The 20,590-nt window shown below is 40.1% G+C and overlaps 1 protein-coding gene across 3 annotated transcripts in view; it reads left to right on the top strand.

Annotated features, from left to right (window-relative positions):
* The window catches only part of ZNF512 (zinc finger protein 512), a 33,923-nt gene extending 15,750 nt beyond the window's left edge, over positions 1-18,173 (top strand). For 2 of the 3 annotated variants that reach the window (XM_047852534.1, XM_047852533.1), the window contains exons 10-14: positions 2,578-2,772; positions 9,872-9,973; positions 10,905-10,967; positions 12,129-12,227; positions 16,179-18,173. In XM_047852534.1, coding sequence (XP_047708490.1) covers positions 2,578-2,772; positions 9,872-9,973; positions 10,905-10,967; positions 12,129-12,227; positions 16,179-16,487 — 768 coding nt within the window. In that variant the 3' untranslated portion in view covers positions 16,488-18,173. The remainder of the gene's footprint in view (positions 1-2,577; positions 2,773-9,871; positions 9,974-10,904; positions 10,968-12,128; positions 12,228-16,178) is intronic. The other variant, XM_047852535.1, reaches the window with a different exon arrangement.
* Positions 18,174-20,590: the final 2,417 nt, after the last annotated feature.

Genomic DNA, 20,590 nt, shown 5'->3' with positions numbered 1-20,590 from the left:
GACTTGAGCCGAGGTTGGACGCTTAACCGCCTGAGCCACCTAGGCGCCCCAATATTCACCCTTTTTAGTGTGCAGTTACGAGTTTTGACAAATACATAGTCATGTAGTCACCACCACAATCAAGATATAGAACGATTTGACCACTGATTTATTTTCTGTCCCTATAGTTTTGCTTTTTTCACAATGTCCTATAAATGGAGTCATACAATATGTAGCCTTCCTTTTGAGTCTGGCTTCTTTCACTTAGCATAATACATTTGAGACTCATCCATGTGTTGCATGTATCATTAATTTATTTCTTTTTATTTCTGTCTAGGATTCCATTGTATGGATGTTTCACAGTTTCTTTATCCATTCATCAGTTGAAGAACATTTGGGTTGTTCCCATATTTTGGCAATTATGAATAAAGTTACTATAAACATTCACATAAAAGGCTTTTGTGTGAAAATAAATTTTAATTTCTCTTGGGTAAATACTTAGGAATGGGATAGCTAGGTCATATGATAAATGTATGTTTAACTTTATGAGAAACTGCCAAACTCTTTTTCAGAGTGGCTATACCATTTTGCATTCTCACTAATAAAATATGAGAATTCCAGTTGCTTTGTATCCTTGTTAGGATTTGCTATTGTTAATTTCATTTTTTTCTTAGTCCATTCTATTAGGTATGCAGTGGTATTTCACTGAAGTTTAAATTTGCATCTCCCTAGTGACTAATGACATTGACCATCTTTTCATTTGTTTATTGGCAATGTCAGTTGTTAGTGAAGTGTCTTCTTTTTTGAAGTGGCCATTGAAATCCTTTATTATTGGAGTTTTGTTGTCTTACTAGGAAGTTTTGAGAATATTCTGAGTTTTTTATATATTTTAGACAGAAGCCCTTCATCAGATACATGTTTTGCAAATATTTTCTCCCAGTCTATAGTTTGTCTTTTCATTTATTTACAGTGTTCTAAATTTTTTTATAAGTTTTATTTATCTTGAGAGGGAGAGAGAGCACCCAAGCAAGGGAGGGGGAGAGGGAGAGAGAGAAGCCCAAGCAGGCTCTGCTTAGTGTGGAGCTTGATGTGGGGCTTGATCTCACAGCTGTGAGATCATGACCTGAGCTGATATCAAGAGTCAGATAGACGCTCAACCGACTGAGACACCCAGGCACCCCTATAGTGTTTTTCAAAGAGCATAGTTCTTAAGTTCGATTTATCATTTTTTCCTTGTATGGGTAATGCTTTTTTTGTTGTTGTTTCTAATATCTCTTTGCCCAACCCAGTTTTCTTTTCTTTTCTTTTTTTTTAAATGTTTTTATTTATTTTTGAGAGAGACAGAGTGTGAGTGGGCAGAGGGGCAGAGAGAGAGAGAGAGAGGGAGACACAGAATCTGAAACAAGCTCCAGGCTCTGAGCTGTCAGCACAGGGCCAGATATGGGGCTTGAACTCATGAACTGTGAGATCATGATCTGAGCCACCCAGGCACCCCCCCAACCCAATTTTCTATTGCTGCTATAAAAAATCACAAGGGGGCCTGGGTGGCTCAGTCGGTTGAGTGTCTGACTTTGGCTCAGGTCATGATCTCACAGTTCTTGGGTTCCAGCCCTGCATCTGAGCTGTCAGCACAGAGCCTGGAGCCTGCTTCTGATTCTGTGTCTTCCTCTCTCTCTGCCCCTTCCCCACTCACACTCTTGTCTCTCTCTCAGAAAATAAAACATTTAAAAAAAATCACCACAGAATTGATGGCCTAAATAACACAACTGTATTGTTTCAGTGTATTAGGCCCGAAGTCCAGGGATAGCACAGCTCAGCTGGCTCTCCTGTGTAGGACCTCACCAGGCTGGCATCAAAATGTCAGTAGGACTGTTCCTTTTTGGAGGCTCAAGGGGAGAATCTGTTTTGAGGCTCGTTAAAATTAAGACTTGAGTTCCATGCAGTTAGTTGTAGGACCTCATTTCCTTGCTTGCTATAGGCCGAGAGTTGTTCTCTGGTTCTGAAGGCTATCTATGTTCCCTGGCTTGTGGTCCCTTCCTCTTCAAGTCAGCAGCAGTATCGAGTCTCTCTCACACTCTGAATCTCTCCTGCCTTTTCTTCTGTCGCACCTCTCTTACTTAAAGTCAACTGATTCTGGACTTTAATTAGATCTACAAAGTACCTTCACAGCAGCACATAGATTAGCGTTTAATTGAATGATTGATGACTGTAGCCTAGCCAGGGTGACACATCAAAAACCATTACACCCAGGATTACAAAAATGTCCTCCCTTTGTTTCTTCTAGAAGTTTTATAGTTACATGGTTTACATTTCATATTGAGTTAATTTTTATATGTAGTATGAGATAGGAATGGGTTGAGGTTCATGTCTTTGCACATGGCTATGTCTTGACCTTTACTTATTAAAATAGAACAGACTTCACCCTAAGAAATTTTTTATATCAGCAAAATACGCATGAAGGTGGTAGAGCTTTATGCTAGTGGTTAGCAAGCCAGTGAAGAGCTTTTGATACTTAGAGCAGGAAGGATAGCCCTTAATCATTGGCTTTGATGGAAGCCACTTCTCAGGCCTGTGTTTTGCTATGTCTCATTCTTGCAGATCTCATTCTTTCCAGAGTCAGGACAGCCAGAGTGCTTAAAGGAGATGAGCCTGGAGCCAAAGAGTGGGGGTCGAGTTCAGAGGCGTTCTGCCAAGATAGCTGTGTACCACCTGCAGGAGCTGGCTTCTGCTGAACTGGCCAAGGAATGGCCTAAGAGGAAGGTGCTTCAGGATTTGGTGCCTGATGATCGGAAGGTAAAGTAGAAACTTGCGTTAATTTTGAACCATGTCTGATGTTGTGCTTAGTACATACGGAAAAGTAAATGCACTTGAGTACATGATAAACAGTATGTTGCCGCTTTTTAAAAATTAATTAATTAATTTTATTTTTTAAAAAATATATGAAAAATATTGTCAAATTGGTTTCCATACAACACCCAGTGCATCCCAAAGGATGCCCTCTTCAATACCCATCACCTACCCTCCCCTCCCTCCCACCCCCCATTAGCCCTCAGTTTGTTCTCATTTTTTAAGAGTCTCTTATGCTTTGGCTCTCTCCCACTCTAACCTCTCTTTTTTTTTTTTCCTTCCCCTCCCCATGGGTTCCTGTTAAGTTTCTCAGGATCCACATAAGAGTGAAAACATATGGTATCTGTCTTTCTCTGTATGGCTTATTTCACTTAGCATAACACTGTCCAGTTCCGTCCACCTTGCTACAAAGGGCCATATTTCATTCTTTCTCATTGCCACATAGTACTCCATTGTGTATATAAACTACAATTTCTTCATCAGTATGTTGCTTCTTAATCCTTAGAGATGGAGTATGTCTGATCCAGCTTCAGTGTTTGGATTCATATGGGTCCTAGAGAGACCGTCTGTTTCAGAAATTCCTTAAGGAACCCTCTTAATTTTGAACTGCTCCTGGAGGGAATCCGAATTCCCAGATTAGTCTTTTTTTGTTAGTCTTTGTTTCCACTTTGTTAGTTTTTTGTTAGTCTTTTGTTAGTCTCTGTTTCCACTTTGTTAATTTGTATGTAGTAGTTTATATTTAGTTTAGATAAATGATTTCAGTTTGTTTTTCTAGCAACAGAACTCCTCTCCCCACCCACTCTTTTTTTCCAAATGAAAATTATATAAAACACCAATATGTAGAATAACTTAAAATAGAGTCACTGGGGTGCCTAGGTGGCTCAGCTGGGTAAGTGTCCAACTTCAGCCAAGGTCATGATCTTGCAGTTTGTGAGTTTGAGTTCCATGTTGGGCTATCTGCTGATAGCTCAGAGCTTGGAGCTGCTTCGGATTCTGTGTGTCATTCTCTCTCTGCCCCTCCCCTGCTCATGCTCTGTCTCTTTCTCTCTCAAAAATAAATATTAAAAAAAAAATTAAAAATGGAGTTTCTCTATGTAACTAGGGGTAGTGAGCCCAAAACTTTGCCTTCTTGGCCTTCTCCTTGATACTTTTATCATTCCTTCCATGGCCCCAAGTGTACTTCTCAGGGTTACAGAATCTAGCTTAGAAGCCTTTGGTTTAAAATAGATCATAGACCAAAGGAACCTATTTGGCCAAGAGGAGATAAGGAGTATATGACTATGGGGTAGTCATGGGAAGGGCTTGGGAGGATATACGAGTAAAGATTAAGGTTAGAGCTAAGGACCTATTACTCTCCATGGTATCAAGAAAGATAGTTTAGATTTGGCCTAGGGCTTTGACTCATGAGGGGAATGTCATATATTATAAGAAAATGTCAATTCGTGGAAGTGGATACCTTTTATTTGGTCTAAAAATCAGTCCTACTGGTGTCCAAGGAGTTGGATCCTGTTCTTGAGTATCAGAGCATCCTTTTTTGTTTCAGACTCACTGCTACTTTTTTCCTGCCACAGGCTAAAGTATGTGGTTATCTAAATTCAGTTTAAATGTGAATTTTGTACAGTGGTATGTATCTTATGATATTGTAGTCCATTTGCTTTCACTGTGTTGATCGGTGGTAGGGAATTAGACATAAATATTTGTTAACTGATTGATAAGGTTTGCTAGTCTTATCTAGCAGATACTCTCCTAAAATCATCAGTTTTATAGTTTGACATTGTGTAGGTTAAAGGCATTATTATTTTGTTTTGTTTTAAACTAAAAATTTAATTGGAATAGATAATATATTCTTGTTCAGAAGTCAAAATGATAATAAACATTGAGATATCTCAGTTTCACCCCATCCTTGTTCTAGCCTGTATCCATGGTAACCATTCTTACTGGTTTCTTGTGTGTCCTTCCAGTGTTTTTTAATGCAAATGCAAGCAATATGGTCTAGGAAAAACTCTTGTGTTTTCTTTTACTCACATCCTACTACACACTTAACACTTCTGACACCAGATGTATGGGTTTTTCCCACACAGACTAATTTTCTAACACCACCTGCGTGTCCTACAATTTAATTCAGTCCTGACACTATCTACCTGGAGTTAGTGTCAGGTCCACAAGTTAAGGGGTCAGTCTCACAGGACTGTTCCAATTTCAGGTGTCAGTCACAAGTCCCAGGTTGTCATCTGTACTTCTGACTGACTGGGCTAAAAATTGGGGTTCCCATGCTCCCCTCCTTGGTTTCGGTAATTTGCTAGCGTGGCTCACAGAACTCAGGGCAAGGTGTTTACTGGTTTGTTATAAAGGATATAATAAAATCTGCAGATGAACAACCAGATGAAGAAATACAGAGTGAGGTCTAGAAGAGTCCCCAGCATAGGAGCTCCTATCCCTGTGGAGTTGGAGGTGTATCACCCTCTTGGCACATATATATACTCTCTGAACCCCATAATTTTGGGATTTTTATAGAGGCTTTATCACATAGGCATGACTGATTAACTATCCCTAGCCCCTTTCCCTCTCTAGAGAATGGGGAATGTGTCTGAAAGTTCAAAGCTTCTAATCAAGGCTTGGTTTTGCCAGTGGCTAGCCCACCGAGGAACCCACAGAGTATTACCTCATCAAAACAAAAGATACTCCAATCACCCAGGAAATTCCAAGGGATTTATGAACTCTGTCCAAATACTGGTATTACTCAGAAAATTAGTAGGGTGTTTTAGGAACTCTCTATCAGGAACCAGGTTCAGAGACTGAGTATTAGCAGGAACTGAGGGCAGAGACCAATAAATATTTTTTCTTGTTTCACAAATATATATTCCTTTCTTTTAAATGTTTCCATTTATTTTGAGAGAGAGAGCACATAAGCAGGGCAAGGGCAAAGAGAGGGAGAGACAGAATCCAACACAGGGCTCGAACTCACAAACCGTGAGACCATGACCTGAGCTGAAATCAAGAGTCAGAAGCTTAACTGACTGGGCCACCGAGACACTCCTATATTCCTTTTTCAAAAATCTTTGTATTTGGAAATAATTTTAGAATTACCGAGTCATTGCAAAATTAGTACAGAGTTCCCATATGCTCTTTACCTGGCTTCCCCTAATGCCAACATCTTACATAACCAATAACATAGGATCCCATCAAGATCTCACATTTAATTCTCTTTACTGTGTCTCCTTAGTCTCCTCCCATCTGTTATCATCCTTCTGGCTTTATTGATCTTTTGTGCTCTTGACACTTTTGAAGAGAACAGGCTCGTTGTTTTGTAGAATATCCCTAATATGGATTTGTCTAGTGTTTGCTCAAGATTAGATTGAAAGTTATATGTTTTTGTCAAGATTACCACTGAAGCAGTGTTTGCCTTTCTCAATGTACCATATGAGGAGGTATATGATGTTGATGTCTTTTTTACCAGTGATCACTTTGATCACTTGATTAGGGTGTATTGTCCAGTTTTCTCCAAGGCAAAATTACAGTTTTCCTCTTTGTAATTTGTGAACATTTTGTGGGGATAGTGACACTGTGCAACTACCCTGTGTCTTATCATACCTCTGCCCACTTGCTGTAGCATCCGTCAGTGATTCTTGCCTGCAACAGTTATTATTATGGTTGTTTGCCTAATGATGGTTTGTGTTTCCATTACTTCTTCCATAAATTATTAATTGAAATTCTGTGAGAAAATACGTCCTTTTTTTCTCTTAATCTATTTATATCAGTATGGACTCATGGATATTTTATTGTAGGTGTATAATCCAGTGCTATTATTATTATTATTCATTTTTTGGCTCAGATTGTTCCAGATTTGGCCATCAAGAGCTCTTTGCAGTGGGCACCTGTGCCTTTTTGACATGCTTCTATCATTTTTTTGAGTAGTCTTTGACAACATAAGGTGCTGTAGAGTCATCTTGTGTATTCCCTTCCCCCGCCCTGGAATCAACCATTTCTCTAAAGAATGCTGGTTTCTTTTATTGGAGAATATACTTAAAAAACAAGATTTGAATGCTGGGTGTACTCATTCCTGCTGGGGTGTCATTGCTTCTGGGCCCTCTTGGTGGCTAGAACTAGGATATATATGTATGTCTACTCGTAGATGAAAACACACACTCTGTGTTCATTTTTATGTCTGTCTGTATACATATTTAAAGCCATGATACCTTCACTTCCAGTCCAACACCACAAGTTTCATTCTTGCCTTCCTTTGTGCTTATTTGTTTTTTGTTTTTTTTTTTTAAATTTTTTTTTCAACGTTTATTTATTTTTGGGACAGAGAGAGACAGAGCATGAATGGGGAAGGGGCAGAGAGAGAGGGAGACACAGAATCGTAAACAGGCTCCAGGCTCTGAGCCATCAGCCCAGAGCCCGACGCGGGGCTCGAACTCACGGACCGCGAGATTGTGACCTGGCTGAAGTCGGACGCTTAACCGACTGCGCCACCCAGGCGCCCCCCCTTTGTGCTTATTTGTAACTCCTTTCTCTAACAGTAAGAAAACCTAGCTCTCACTGTTTGTAATATATTTACTTATTTGCTTAGTCCTAGTATAACATAGTTTTACAATTATTAAGCCATACCCCTGTAAAAACAGGTTTATTAGCTGTAGAAGAATATTTGTATGTCGTTCTTTTCATCTTCAGCCTTACAGTATATAGTCAAAGTACTGTTTTATTATTTTTTTTTAACTTACCTATTTATTTTGAGAGAGGGAGAGAGAGAGAGAGTGAGGGAGGGGCAGAGAGAGAGGGAGAAAGAGAATTCCAAGCAGGCTCCACACTAACATGAACTGTGAGATCACGACCTGAGCCAAAGTCAGATGCTCCACTGACTGAGCCACCCAGGCGTCCCTCAAAGTATTATTTTACGGTTATTTAGATTGGCTTTCTCCCTCGCTCCCTTCATTATGCTTCTCATTTGTAATCCTTAGGTTCATGTGTTACTTTTCTTTACATTTTGAGTTCCCCTACATCCTGTTTAATTGAAACTAGTCATTTCTCTTGGGGGGTATGTGAAACATTACCATAGTTCCAAAAGTCAGACCCCATACAAAAGGTCATCTTATAGAAGGGTCACTGCCCTCTTCCCAGCTTTCCCATTCTGAATACCCTTTTGTTTCCATCCTGTCCCCACCCTGCTCCCTGCAGAGACCACCACACTCAGTTTCTGCTTTGTCCTTCCTGTATTTTTATGGGCTAGATGACCAGATACATGCATATTTTCTTACATCTTTTTCTTTCTCACATAGATACTCTTTTGTAATTTGCTTTATTTCACTTAAAAGTGTATCCTGGAAATCACTCCATATGTGTTCTTAGAGATTATCCTCATTTCTTTTTTTTATAGCTGCGTAAACATGATAGTTTATTATATGAATATAATAGTTTATGCAAATATTCTCATCACTATAAAAGGATTTTAGATGGACCTGTATACCCTAGCTGCAGAAGAGAGGAGGTGCTTATAAATAAAGCCAGCTCTGTGCTCTGATTCCTCTTATAGATTTAGCAGAGTTCCTTTAGGCTGCCTTCCTTATTTCCCCTTACCTCTGGGTTTTGGTTCTGTTTTTCTGTCTCAGAAAGAGCATCAGCTTCTTTTCAGATACTTCCATTTTCCAAGCAGGAGGATTGTTTACTCACTGGAAATACAGCTATTACTTGTGGTGGACTTTGTAAGAACTGTCTCTACAGGTGCTAGCTGTCTCTTTTCTGGAAACTATAGTAGTTGTAAGAAGAGACTAACTTAGGGGCACCTGGCTGGCTCAATTGGTGGAGCATGTAACTCGATCTTGGGGTTGTGAGTTCGAGCCCCACGTTGGACTCTAAATAAATAAATCTAAAGAAAAGAGAGAGAGAGACTAACTTGGGTCAAAGCATGTGGAGGCAAGTGTGAGGAATAATTTTGCTTGGGCAGTATAAGTAAAAATCATGTGTTCCATCCCCAAGTTCTTTCACATCATTGTTTTAGGTTGAACTTTAATTTTTTTGAGTTTTTAAAAATTTTTTTTTTTAACGTTTATTTAGTTTTGAGACAGAGAGAGACAGAGCATGAATGGGGGAGGGTCAGAGAGAGCGAGACACAGAATCTGAAACAGGCTCCAGGCTCTGAGCTGTCAGCACAGAGCCCGACACGGGGCTCGAACTCTCGGACTACGAGATCATGACCTGAGCCGAAGTCGGCCGCCCAACCGACTGAGCCACCCAGGTGCCCCTGTTTGAGTTTTTTTTAAATGTTTATTTTTGAGAGAGAAGATAGAGACAGAGCATGAGCAGGGGAGGGGCAGAGGGAGACAGAAGGGAGACAGAATACAAAGCAGGCTCCAGGCTCTGATGAGCTGTCAGCACAGAGCCTGATACGGGGCTCGAACTCACAAACCACGAGATCACGACCTGAGCCGAAGTCGGATGCTCAATTGACTGAGCCACCCAGGTGCCCCTGAATTTTTTAAATACCAAAAATTAACATGACACCTTTGAAGAAAAAGGAGAAATGCAGATAAGCAGGGAAAAATCGCTAAAGCTACTCAAAATTCTACCACCCAGAAAGGACTACTGTTAACATTTTGATGTATAGCCTTCTAGCTTTCCCCCCATCTACATATATTTCTGTTGCATATGTTGTATATATATATGTGTATATATGTACCATATTTATGAGTATACCTATATTTTACAGTACATATTTGTATCTCTGTCTTTTACGTAATGAGTATTTTAACTGTGTAAATGCTCTGTCACTAGCTTTTTAAAACTGTAGATGAAGTGCTATATCTGAAAGTCTCCTCTCCTGCCCTCTGTTAAAAATCAAAACTATTCTAAGATTACAAAGCAGTTATACTTACCAGTTTCAGATAAATTTGTATTTAAAGGGTCTTACATACTACAGTATTTTTGGCACATGAAAATATGTTTGTCAGACTCCAGAATTACATAACCTAAAGAGTTGGGTATGAACCTTTTGGGGTATTTTGGTTGGAAGTTGGATTCCTCCAATAAAATATTTCTTGTCTTGTAGTTAAAATATACTCGCCCTGGGCTTCCTACCTTCAGCCAGGAAGTACTACACAAATGGAAGTCAGATATCAAGAAATATCATCGCATTCAGTGCCCTAACCAGGTGGTTCTTTCTCATTCATTTTTTCAGTAAATGTTTATCAAGTTTATCAAACTTCTGTCTCAGTTACTGATTCCTTCATGACAAAGTTATCTGAACCTTAGTGGCTTAAAACATTAGTAATTTTATTTGTTCAGAATTCTGTGAGTCAGTAATTCTGTCAGGGCTCAGAGAGCCTTCTCCTGCTAAACATGGCGTCAGCTGGGATCACTCATGGGTTGTATTCAGCTGCAAGCTCAGATGGGACCTGAACGTCCAAGATAGCTTCTGTGCAGCTAATTGAGCTGGGAGCTTCGCTCTCCACGTGGCCTCTCTGTCCATGAGGTTGTAGTGGGTTACCAGCAGGGTACATGGCAACTGACTTCTTAGAGTGTTCCAAGAACATGCAGATGAAAGCTGTAGATCTCTCAGGCCTAGCTTCAGAATTTGTTCAGCAATATTTCCATGGCATTCTATTGGTCAAAGGAATCACAGGGTTAACCCAGATTCAAAGGGAGGGTGAATAGACTCCTCTTCTTACAGGGAAGAGTGGCAGAGAATTTCCATTATTTCTTTAATCCACCACAGCTGTATATGCAGTACTTTGGGAAGGAGGGTATCTACCAGAAACAGGAGACATATTTATACTGAAGAAGGCAGATTAAAAAAAAAAAAAAAAAATCCAACCATGCAATTTTCTGTTTCTCTAAAAGTCAGAGAAAAAGTATCAGGGAAGGGAATATCTTAAGCTCTTCTTTTTTTAAAAAAATACCTTTTCATGGTTTTCCTTTTTCCTTTTGTGGCTTGTGTGTGAATTTTTTCCTGTTTGGTTTGTAGTACAATTTATCGGGCTTCTTCCTCTAAATGTAGGGTTGGTCAGTGTGAACGGCCAGATTGCTAAGAGAAGGATGAGGTTTGGTATAATCTTCACATTATTTCTTCTTCTCTCTTTCAGGGTTGTGAGGCTGTCTACAGTAGTGTATCAGGCCTTAAGGCTCACCTGGGCTCTTGTACCTTGGTTTGTAACTTTCTGAATGCTTTATCTTAATGTGATCTCTCAAACAAAAGTCTGACATGGAAGAGAATTCAGTTTAGGCGAACAGCTAGTCGCACTGTTTACTGTTAAGTTCAGAGGCTTGTTTAGTTTTTTATGTCCTAAAGATTCTTGATCTGGTATTGGATGGGATGTCCTGATATGTCCAAGATATAGAAGAAGCCAACATAGCCTTAAGTCTTATCAATTAAAAAAGTTGGAGGAAAAGTATTATTATTAGTTTTGAGTCTATATCAGGGAGGTAACTTTTTCTACCTGAGCCTGTCCTGCCCTGGACCTGCCCTGTTTATTGGGCCTTAAAATTTCTAGAATCAGTTTACATGTGCTTATCTGGATGATGAAGATCCTCTAATCCCACCTGAATTATATAGCCTCTGGGGATGGGAGGTAGACGCTAGCCCTGGGTGTCAGGCAAACAGATATTCACCTCACTGCATCTTTTCTGTGTTGACCCAGGTGCCCTCTGACTCACAGACATGGGGACTGCTGCCACTTTTTAATTCCATTCAGAAATATGTCCTCACACAAAATTAGCACCATGGACACTCAGAGGTTCAGGAGGGGAGAGAAATCTCAGTTCAAAGCAGCAAGGGAGTGTAGGCATCCAACCCAGATCTGGCCACAAGTGCTTAGGAGTTTGTCATCATGATCTTAGTTTCTGAGTCCTTAAACTAGGCATTATGGACAATACACCTCTAATTCTGGATTTGCAAGGCACTCTTTGGAGCAGTGGATTATAGTGGGAAGAATTATACATTGGTGTCTCTGGTGAACTTTAGGAGTTTGATCATGTGGGAAGAGGAACCAAGAGAACCTGGAAGTGAAGTGACAGAAACTAGGGAAGATAGAAAAGGGTGATTTGTTACATAATAAAAGTAGGAATACTTTAGGTTGTGTTGAGGGGGTGGGGGTATTATGTATAGAATTATATTAGGATAGATTTCTAGTGGTAATAGTCTGCCTAAATATGGTTTTCCCAACTTTATTGCTGTATTGGATTTTCTTCCTTCTTATCTTTGCTGAAGTAAAATCCCCTCTTTTCATCTCTAACAGTCCCCACACACGGCCCAGGTACGTGTTCCTGAATTTACCAGTAATTCCCTTTTCTTTCTCTCTTGAAAACAGGGAAACTTTGTGGCTGGAAAATACAAGTGTCTTCTGTGTCAAAAAGAATTTGTGTCAGAGAGTGGTGTCAAGTATCACATCAACTCTGTCCATGCCGAGGTGAGGTCCCTGCTTTTCCCATCATGTTTTTGTAATCCCTGGAACCCATACATGTGCCCCAAGAAAGGTGGAATTTGTGTGTTGCGTTGGGCTAGGACTGCCAAGGAAAGTAGCTTGAAAGTGGTTACTGGAGACATTGGAGTTAAAATACTTTGTAAAATTAGATGCATAATTATATTTTCTATGAAAGCATTTGTAGTCAGTATAAGTCTGAGCATCCTTGAGCTCTTCTGATTCTTTTAAATTCAGTTAAATCAGGCATGTGGGCAGTAGGCTGAGTTTACACCTTTGCAATTCTTGTTTCCTAGCGTTCTCCATACTTCCGTTTTCTAGTATTCTAATTAATGTTGTGGAGCAACCTGTTTTTAAGGTTGTTTAAAATACCGCAAAGAGGGGCGCCTGGGTGGCTCAGTCGGTTGGGCGGCCGACTTCGGCTCAGGTCATGATTTCACGGTCCGTGAGTTCGAGCCCCTCATCGGGCTCTGTGCTGACAGCTCAGAGCCTGGAGCCTGTTTCAGATTCTGTGTCTCCCTCTCTCTCTGACCCTCCCCCGTTCATGCTCTGTCTCTCTCTGTCTCAAAAATAAATAAACGTAAAAAAAAAAAAAAATACCGCGAAGAAACAACTATGAAAGACATTAATGAGACAGCTGGAGTCATTGGACTACGACTCTATTAAATAATCGTAATGAGTCAATGTTAATGTTCCCAAATGTGATCATTGTATTGTTTTGCAGGGGAATGCCCTTGTTCTTAGGTAGATATATGCTGAAATTTTTAGGGATGAAATACGCCTGAAAATAAATTGCAAATGGAAGAAGGAAGAAAGGAAAGAGAGGTTAACGATGGTAAATCTAGGGTTCATTGAACTATTATAACTTTTCTGAAGGTTTGTACATTTTGACAATTAAAAAATAAATTCTGTGTAAAAGTGTTCTAAAGTTCAGGGGTGCCTGGGTGGTTCAGTTGGTTGAGTGTCCGACTTCGGCTTAGGTCATGATCTCGCAGTCTGTGAGTTTGGGCCCCCCGTCGGGCTCTGTGCTGACAGCTTAGAGCCTGGAGCCTGCTTCAGATTCTGTGTCTCCCTCTCTCTCTGCCCCTCCCCTGCTCACGCTCTCTCTCTCTTTCTCTCTCTCTCTCACTCTCTCTCTCTCTCTCAAAAATAAACATTTGAAAGAAAAATTTTTAAAAATGCTTTAAAGTTCAGAAAGCTGAGTCTTTTTTTTCTCTTAGGGCAAGTTTTTAGTAATATAGGTGAGTAGAGAAATTGTTTCCTGTATAATTAAATACCCGTATTGCAAAAGCTAAAGGAGTAGAGTGCATTCTCTTGGAATATCTGACTGCAGAAACTATTGTTGCCTGATAAGGAAAAATAGCAAGCACCTTCAGCTGTTCTCTACCCTCACATTTAATAGTTTTTAACAATGTGGGCTGTAGTTAGTGTCATCAGATGTGGTTCTTGTTGTTTTACCAGTTTAAGCTTTGGGAGGCCCTTTCCATGTCTGAGATTTCTTCTGAAATGCAGTCCTGTCTTTTTTTATAATAATAGTGTACCTTTTTATGCTTCAGGAAGTACTTAAAAGATAATTATCTCGAGGTCCCTGGGTGGCTCAATTGGTTAAGTGCCTGATTGTTGATTTTGGCTCAGGTCATGATCTCATGGTTCCTTAGTTTGAGACCCGTGTCAGGTTCTACACGGACAGCTCAGAGCCTGAAGCCTGTTTCGGCTTCTGTGTCCTCCTCTCTCTGTCTGCCTCTTCCCCGCTTGTGTACGTGCTCGCCCTCTGTCTCAAAAATAAATAAATAAACATTAAAAAAAAAAAATTATCTCCTGACAAAATCTGGCCTTTATGTAGTTAACCAGTTTTCTCCAGTTTCCTCTTAAAAAGTTGGAACCAACAAATTTCACTTAGTTTGGGGCTTGTTCCCCAGGCATTTGTTCAATGATTTGTGCCTGTGTCTATGAATTATATGTGGTGGTAAAACATTTTTATTCTGTTCCTCCCTTTCTGCCTCGCATGTTCTTACACTACTTTTTTTTTAAACAGGAATTTTCAAATACATGAAAACGGACAAAATAGTGTAATGAATAGCATTAACAGATATGAATAGCTTTAACAGATTGGCCAACAAGTTTATGGCCAATCTTGTTTTCATTTATAACCACACCTACTTCTCTTGTTCCTTAAAGGCTTATTTTTTTTTTTAAGTTTATTTATTTTGAGAGAGAGTGTGTGTGCATGTGCACACAAGTGGGAGAGGAGCAGGGAGAACGAGAGGGAGAGAGAAACCCAAGCAGGCTCCATGCTGTTAAAGCAGAGCCTGACTCTTGATCCCACCATCCTTGAGATCATGACCTGAGCCAAAATCAATAGTCAGGCACTTAACTGACTGTGCCACCCAGGTGCTCCTTAAAGGCTTATTTTGAACAAATTTCACATACCCTGTCACTGTCACTGCTTCTTTCACTGTGTCTAAAATATAGGGACTTTTAAAAGTATATGACCGCAACCATCATTACACCTAAAAAAAATTAACAATGATTCTTGCATATCATTATATACCTAGTTATTATTTAAATTATTTAAATTTCCCTGATTGCCTCATAATTTTTTTTTTTTCAGAGTTGGCTTGTTCAAATCAGGAGCAAAAAAAAAAAAAAAAAAGGTCCATATACTGTATGTTTTAATCTAGAGTGCTATCCAATAGAAATGTAATGTGAGTCATGTATGTAATTTAAAATTTTCTAGTAACCACATTTCAAAAGTATAAAGAAAAACAGGTGATATTAATGTTGATAATATATTTTATTTAATCCAGTATATCTAAAATACTATCTTTTGAACATGTAGTCAGTAAAAAATTATTGAGATACTTTATATTTTTTCATACTAAATCTTTGAAATTTCATGTCTATTTGTTATATATTGGAAGCGTAACAGGGCGCCTGAGTGGCTCAGTTGGTTGAGCGTCCGACTTCGGCTCGGGTCACGATCTCGTAGTCTGTGGGTTCGAGCCCCGCGTCGGGCTCTGTGCTGACAGCTCAGAGCCTGGAGCCTGCTTCCGATTCTGTGTCTCCCTCTCTCTCTGCTCATGCTCTGTCTCTCTCTGTCTCAAAAATAAAAATAAAAACATTAAAAAAATTTAGAAAGCGTATCTCATTTTGGATTAGTCATTTTTCAAGAGCTCATTAGCCACATGTGGCTAGTGACTATCTCATTGGACAATGCAGGTCTAGAAGTTTCCCTTTCCTCTCCCCCCACCCCAAATGTATTTGTTGAAGAAACAAGGTCATATATGCACATTTTGGATTTTGTTGATTACATTCCTGTGGTGGTGGTCCTCTAGCAGAGTATTTCCTATAAACTGGTTGTTAGACCTAGAAGACTGATCAGATCACTTGATTTAGATTGAAGTCTTTCTTTCTTTCTTTCTTTCTTTCTTTCTTTCTTTCTTTCTTTCTTCTGCAAGAATATTTCATAGTTGGAGTCCATGTTCCTTAACTCTTAATTTTTTAAACTGAGTCTTAGAGAAATTAAGTAATTTCCCCATGGTCACAGAGACAGAAACAGAGTTGAGATTTGCACCCAGGCAGTCTGGCTGCATGCAAATACTATCATGAAATAAAAATCTCCTATGACCCAATGCTTTATATCTCATGAGAGTTTTACAAAGGAGATAGATGAGTGGGATGATGCTAAGTGATCAGACTTCGTGGATCACTTATTGAAGTACCCTAAATCATGTCTTACACAATAAATGCTTATAATGACTGCTCATGATGAATTTCTTCAGTTTCAAGTACAGAGTTCTAAGCTATGGTTCCCTATCTGTTTCCTCCTTACTGTGTTCTGCCCTAACTGTGCCTTTTAGAGATTCTTCCCACACCCATTCTTTATGTTCTCTACTGTGTACTGATTGACTGGATGATTTTTCCATTTTGCCTCTGTAGGACTGGTTCGTTGTAAACCCAACCACAACCAAAAGCTTTGAAAAGCTAATGAAGATAAAGCAGCGGCAGCAAGAAGAAGAAAAGCGGAGGCAGCAGCACAGGAGCAGAAGGTCTCTGCGAAGGCTGCAGCAGCCTGGCATCGAGCTTCCTGAGGCAGAGCTGAGTCTTAGAGTAGGGAAGGATCAGAGGAGGAGTAACGAGGAATTGCTAGTGTCGACCTCCTGTAAGGAACCGGAGCAGGAGCCAGTGCCAGCACAATTCCAGAAAGTAAAGGCCCCAAAGACTAATCATAAACGAGGAAGGAAATAGGCAGGCAGTGTGAAAGCTCCTAGGAAAGCGGACATGATGCCATTGTCACGGGGGCCTGTGCTGGGAGGACTGAGTCACGGGGGCTGAGTGAGGAGAAATGCACTCTCTCAGCTGTTTGTGTAAGGCTGTGACTTTCTCAGCTCCTTCCTCCTGTGTAAATTTCACTGTTCTCCCTATTTATTCACTTTGACCCCCCCCCCCCCCCCCACTCCCTTTTTGGTAGGTTTTCCTGCTATTCCTCATTGGAGTCCTCTTGTTTTTCTCTTATCTTGCCCAAAGAGCTCCCTCTTAAGGCCAACTGTGGGCCCCTCTTGCCCTGTACAAAACTGAGAAACCTGTTTGGTTGTCCTTTTCCTTCCTGGGCTATAGAATGTTCTTGGAAGCTCCATTGATTAGTAGTCATTCCATCATCTTGCTTATAAAACAATTCCAAATTAATTTTTTAAAACCATACTGATTTACCATTTTGTATTTGTGATTTAACAATCCTAGAAGCTAGAACTGTTGTCACTCATGTAAAAAGCTTATCCTGTCTCCTTGGGAAGCAGATTTTATGGAGGCTGTTTGTTCTCTCAATATGTAAGAAAATGGATGTAGGATGAAAAAGCTAGAACCTCGCTACACTGGTTTTACTGGGAAATGTTTTGTTTGTCCCAAGTAGCAGTGACTGACTAGACCCACAGGCATGAAAAGCAGCCCAAACATTAAAATGTCGCAAACATTAAAATGATTGGAAAGAAGGAAGTAGAAGAAGCAATAAATACTGCCTCATCTTTCCTGGGGCTTGAGGCCTCATTGGTTGCTATGATCAGTGCCCTCCTAAAGCTTGTTTTCTCCCCCAGTTTTATGGATTGAGAAATACCACATTGCACTTGATGTTTTGACACAGAATCCTAGTGTTCCTGGTAATGCCACTAAGACTGGCAGCCAAGGTGCACATTCCTTCTCCCCCGGACTTGACCTTACCTGTTAGTCTATGCCGTGCTAAGTCTATTCCTCCCTTTAGCCAACCTCTGTCTCTTGGAATTCTCTGAGAATATTGTCCTCTATCCTCTTTTATATGTGGAGTTCTATCCTCTTTATATCTTGAGACTTTGTCACCAGATGTAGATATTTATCTGGAGTTGGAAAGAAAAATTCCTTTTCTGTACCTCATGCCTACCTGCTAATGTCTAGTGGGCTACTTCTCTTCAAGGCTGGCTTTCTCTGGAACATTGTTTAGACCAGCTCTGTTGTTGTGTTTCCACATTCTCTTCCCCTTTTCCATAAATATTGGTCTTATATATTCTTGCCAATTTTTGTGGCATATGCCACATAAAAAGCAAGGACCCTTAACCCTGATATGGATAAACACTACCTTTTCAAATTCTGAAAGGCTGTTACTACTCTTTAACTCTGTATTTTGTGCTGCTCCACATAGCTTTAAAATGTGGGCTTTTGTGAAGACCACTTTCAAATGGGAGCATTGAAACCAGATTTGGAGACTGCCAAAATAGATAGTTGTGAAACAAGTGAAGGACATGGTATGTCCACTCTACATTTTCATTGGCAGTTGCACCCTTAAAACCCTTTCAGTAGATGAGGATTGTCAGGGAGGAGAAATGAAGAAGCTATATTAATTTCTGGTGAGTAAGACTTGGGGAATGTTGGGCAATGACAAAAGAAATAAATGACTGTCGGTTAGAATGATGTTTCCAGTTCATTGACTCCAACCTGCTATTTGACTCCTTGCTGACAAAGTGTATGGGGGTAAGAAAACAGCTGAACGTGGGAGTGGGTTTGAAATAAGTTCCAAATGCGGCATCTTAGTAGTTCTTTAGCTCCTGAAGTCTGCTGGTTAGTGAATAAATTTGTTTGAGATTAAAGTGAATTAGTGTAGAAAACTTGTCCAGTCTCATCCAGGACCCTCGCAGGCACTTTTAAAATTTTTCCTTCCTGGGGCGCCTGGGTGGCGCAGTCGGTTAAGCGTCCGACTTCAGCCAGGTCACGATCTCGCGGTCCGTGAGTTCGAGCCCCGCGTCAGGCTCTGGGCTGATGGCTCAGAGCCTGGAGCCTGTTTCCGATTCTGTGTCTCCCTCTCTCTCTGCCCCTCCCCCGTTCATGCTCTGTCTCTCTCTGTCCCCAAAAAATAAATAAACGTTGAAAAAAAAAAAAAAATGTTTAAAATTTTTCCTTCCTGAGGCCAGGTCTCACTCAGCAGGAGTATCCTAATCATACTATTGAGTTTTTAAGTTTTTTAAACAAAATTCATTTGAATAACAAATTTGACAATATCAGGTATAGCCAGGTTGTGTGGAATGTGAACTCTCATGCACGGTTTGGAATTTAAATTGGTACAATTACTTTGGAAACAATTTGGCAGTATCTAGTAGAGCTGAAAATACGCCCCTAAGACTCGACAGTTTTACTCCTGGGTGTATACAGAGAAAATCCTCTTGCCCAGGTGTACCAGGAGACATAAACAAGAATGATGTAGCAGAGTCTACTAACTGTCTGCCAAAATCTGCTCTCACTTTGCAGACCCCTAGGATTATAGGACAAATGGCTAGATTATGTTCCCGGCCCTCCAATCCCCTGCCCCTGTAGTGAAGGGTAGCTAACTACTCTCCAGTAGAACATGAATGGGAGTGATGTGTGATACCTCCAGGGGAGAAGTTTTAAGAAAGGGCACCTCTGTGCTTTCTTTTCCCTTCATTGGGCCATATGAAGATAATAAAATGGCTTTAGGGGGTGGTAGAGCACAAAATGGAAAATGGTTGATGCCCTGAATCACCCCATGAAGGACTAATTGCTAGCCAGGAACATCTGAGACTATTAAAGAGAAAAAAAAAATCTGTTTTTTGAGACATTATACATGCTTGGGTCTCTTTGTTAGCTTACTCTACTATATAATTTAATTGTTTATCATCAGAAGAGGTAAATACAGTGGAATACTGTATAGCTGTGAAATTAACTAGGGCTTGTATCATGAATACATCTTAAAAATGGGAAAAGCAGGTTACAGAATACATCAAGCATACCATTTATGTGAGGTTTAAAAACAGGTAAAAATATTCCATATTGTTTATGGAAATGTATATGTTATATAATATATATTTAGTGTACGTTTATAGTTTAATATATATTAATATATATGTATATGTGTGTGTGTGTGTGTGTGTGTGTGTGTGTATAGCATGAAAACATGCACAGAAATGATAAACACCATATTTAGGACAGTGCTTCTGGGATTCAGAGGGACTACGGTGAATTTGTAAGTTCTTATTTCTTAAGGTGGATAGTGAGTTTGTTGTAGTTTTCTATATCGTGTGTCTGAAATACTTCATTTTATGTATTTCTTTTGAAAGACTTCATTTGAAAAATCAGCTCTCACAAATTATTGCTCCTCTCCTTTTTAAAAGGGATCACTTTAGAAATTTTACTTGTGCTTCATTCTTTTTAAAAATGTTTATTTATTTAAGAGAGGAAGCACAAGTGTGTGGGGGAGGGGCAGAGAGAGAGGGAGAGAGAGAATTCCAACCAGGCTCCAGCACAGATACCAGACTGTGAGTTCATGACCTGAGCCGAAATCAGGAGTCAGATGCTTAACCGACTGAGCCACCCAGGTGCCCCATTTGTGCTTCATTCTTAACCTTTCATTTTCCTCTCCCCTGTAGTCTGCTCTTACCCCTGTCTCCTGTTCACTTTCTATTTCAACCACGCCAGTTCAAACCATCATCACCTCTTGCCTAGAGGACAATAGCTTCCTAATTGTTTCCTGCTGATTTTTACTGGCTTGGCTACACTTCCCAGAACAGCTGTAGTGAGTTTTTAAAATTGTCCATCAGACCTCATTCAAGGGCTAAAAGCCTGATAATTTCCCAGTGCTCTTAGAATTCAAGCCACTCCCTTTCCTTGTCCCACAGGGCCTGCCACTCCCACTGCTAACCCGTTTAGCTTCCTCTCCCTCCCCTCCACCTAAATTCTCTGATCATTCCCCAGCTACACCTGAGCCACATTGACCTTTCTCTTCCTGGAGCCTGCTAAGCTCATTCCCATTTTAGGGCCTTTGCACTCACTGTTCCGTTGCCTGAAATGGCTTCTTCCCTGGTTTTTGTCCAGTA

Source organism: Prionailurus viverrinus, chromosome A3 (genome assembly GCF_022837055.1).
Source record: "Prionailurus viverrinus isolate Anna chromosome A3, UM_Priviv_1.0, whole genome shotgun sequence".
Classification (NCBI taxonomy): domain Eukaryota; kingdom Metazoa; phylum Chordata; class Mammalia; order Carnivora; family Felidae; genus Prionailurus; species Prionailurus viverrinus.
The sequence above is the reverse complement of the archived record's forward strand: the minus strand, read 5'-3'. Positions and strand labels throughout refer to the sequence as shown.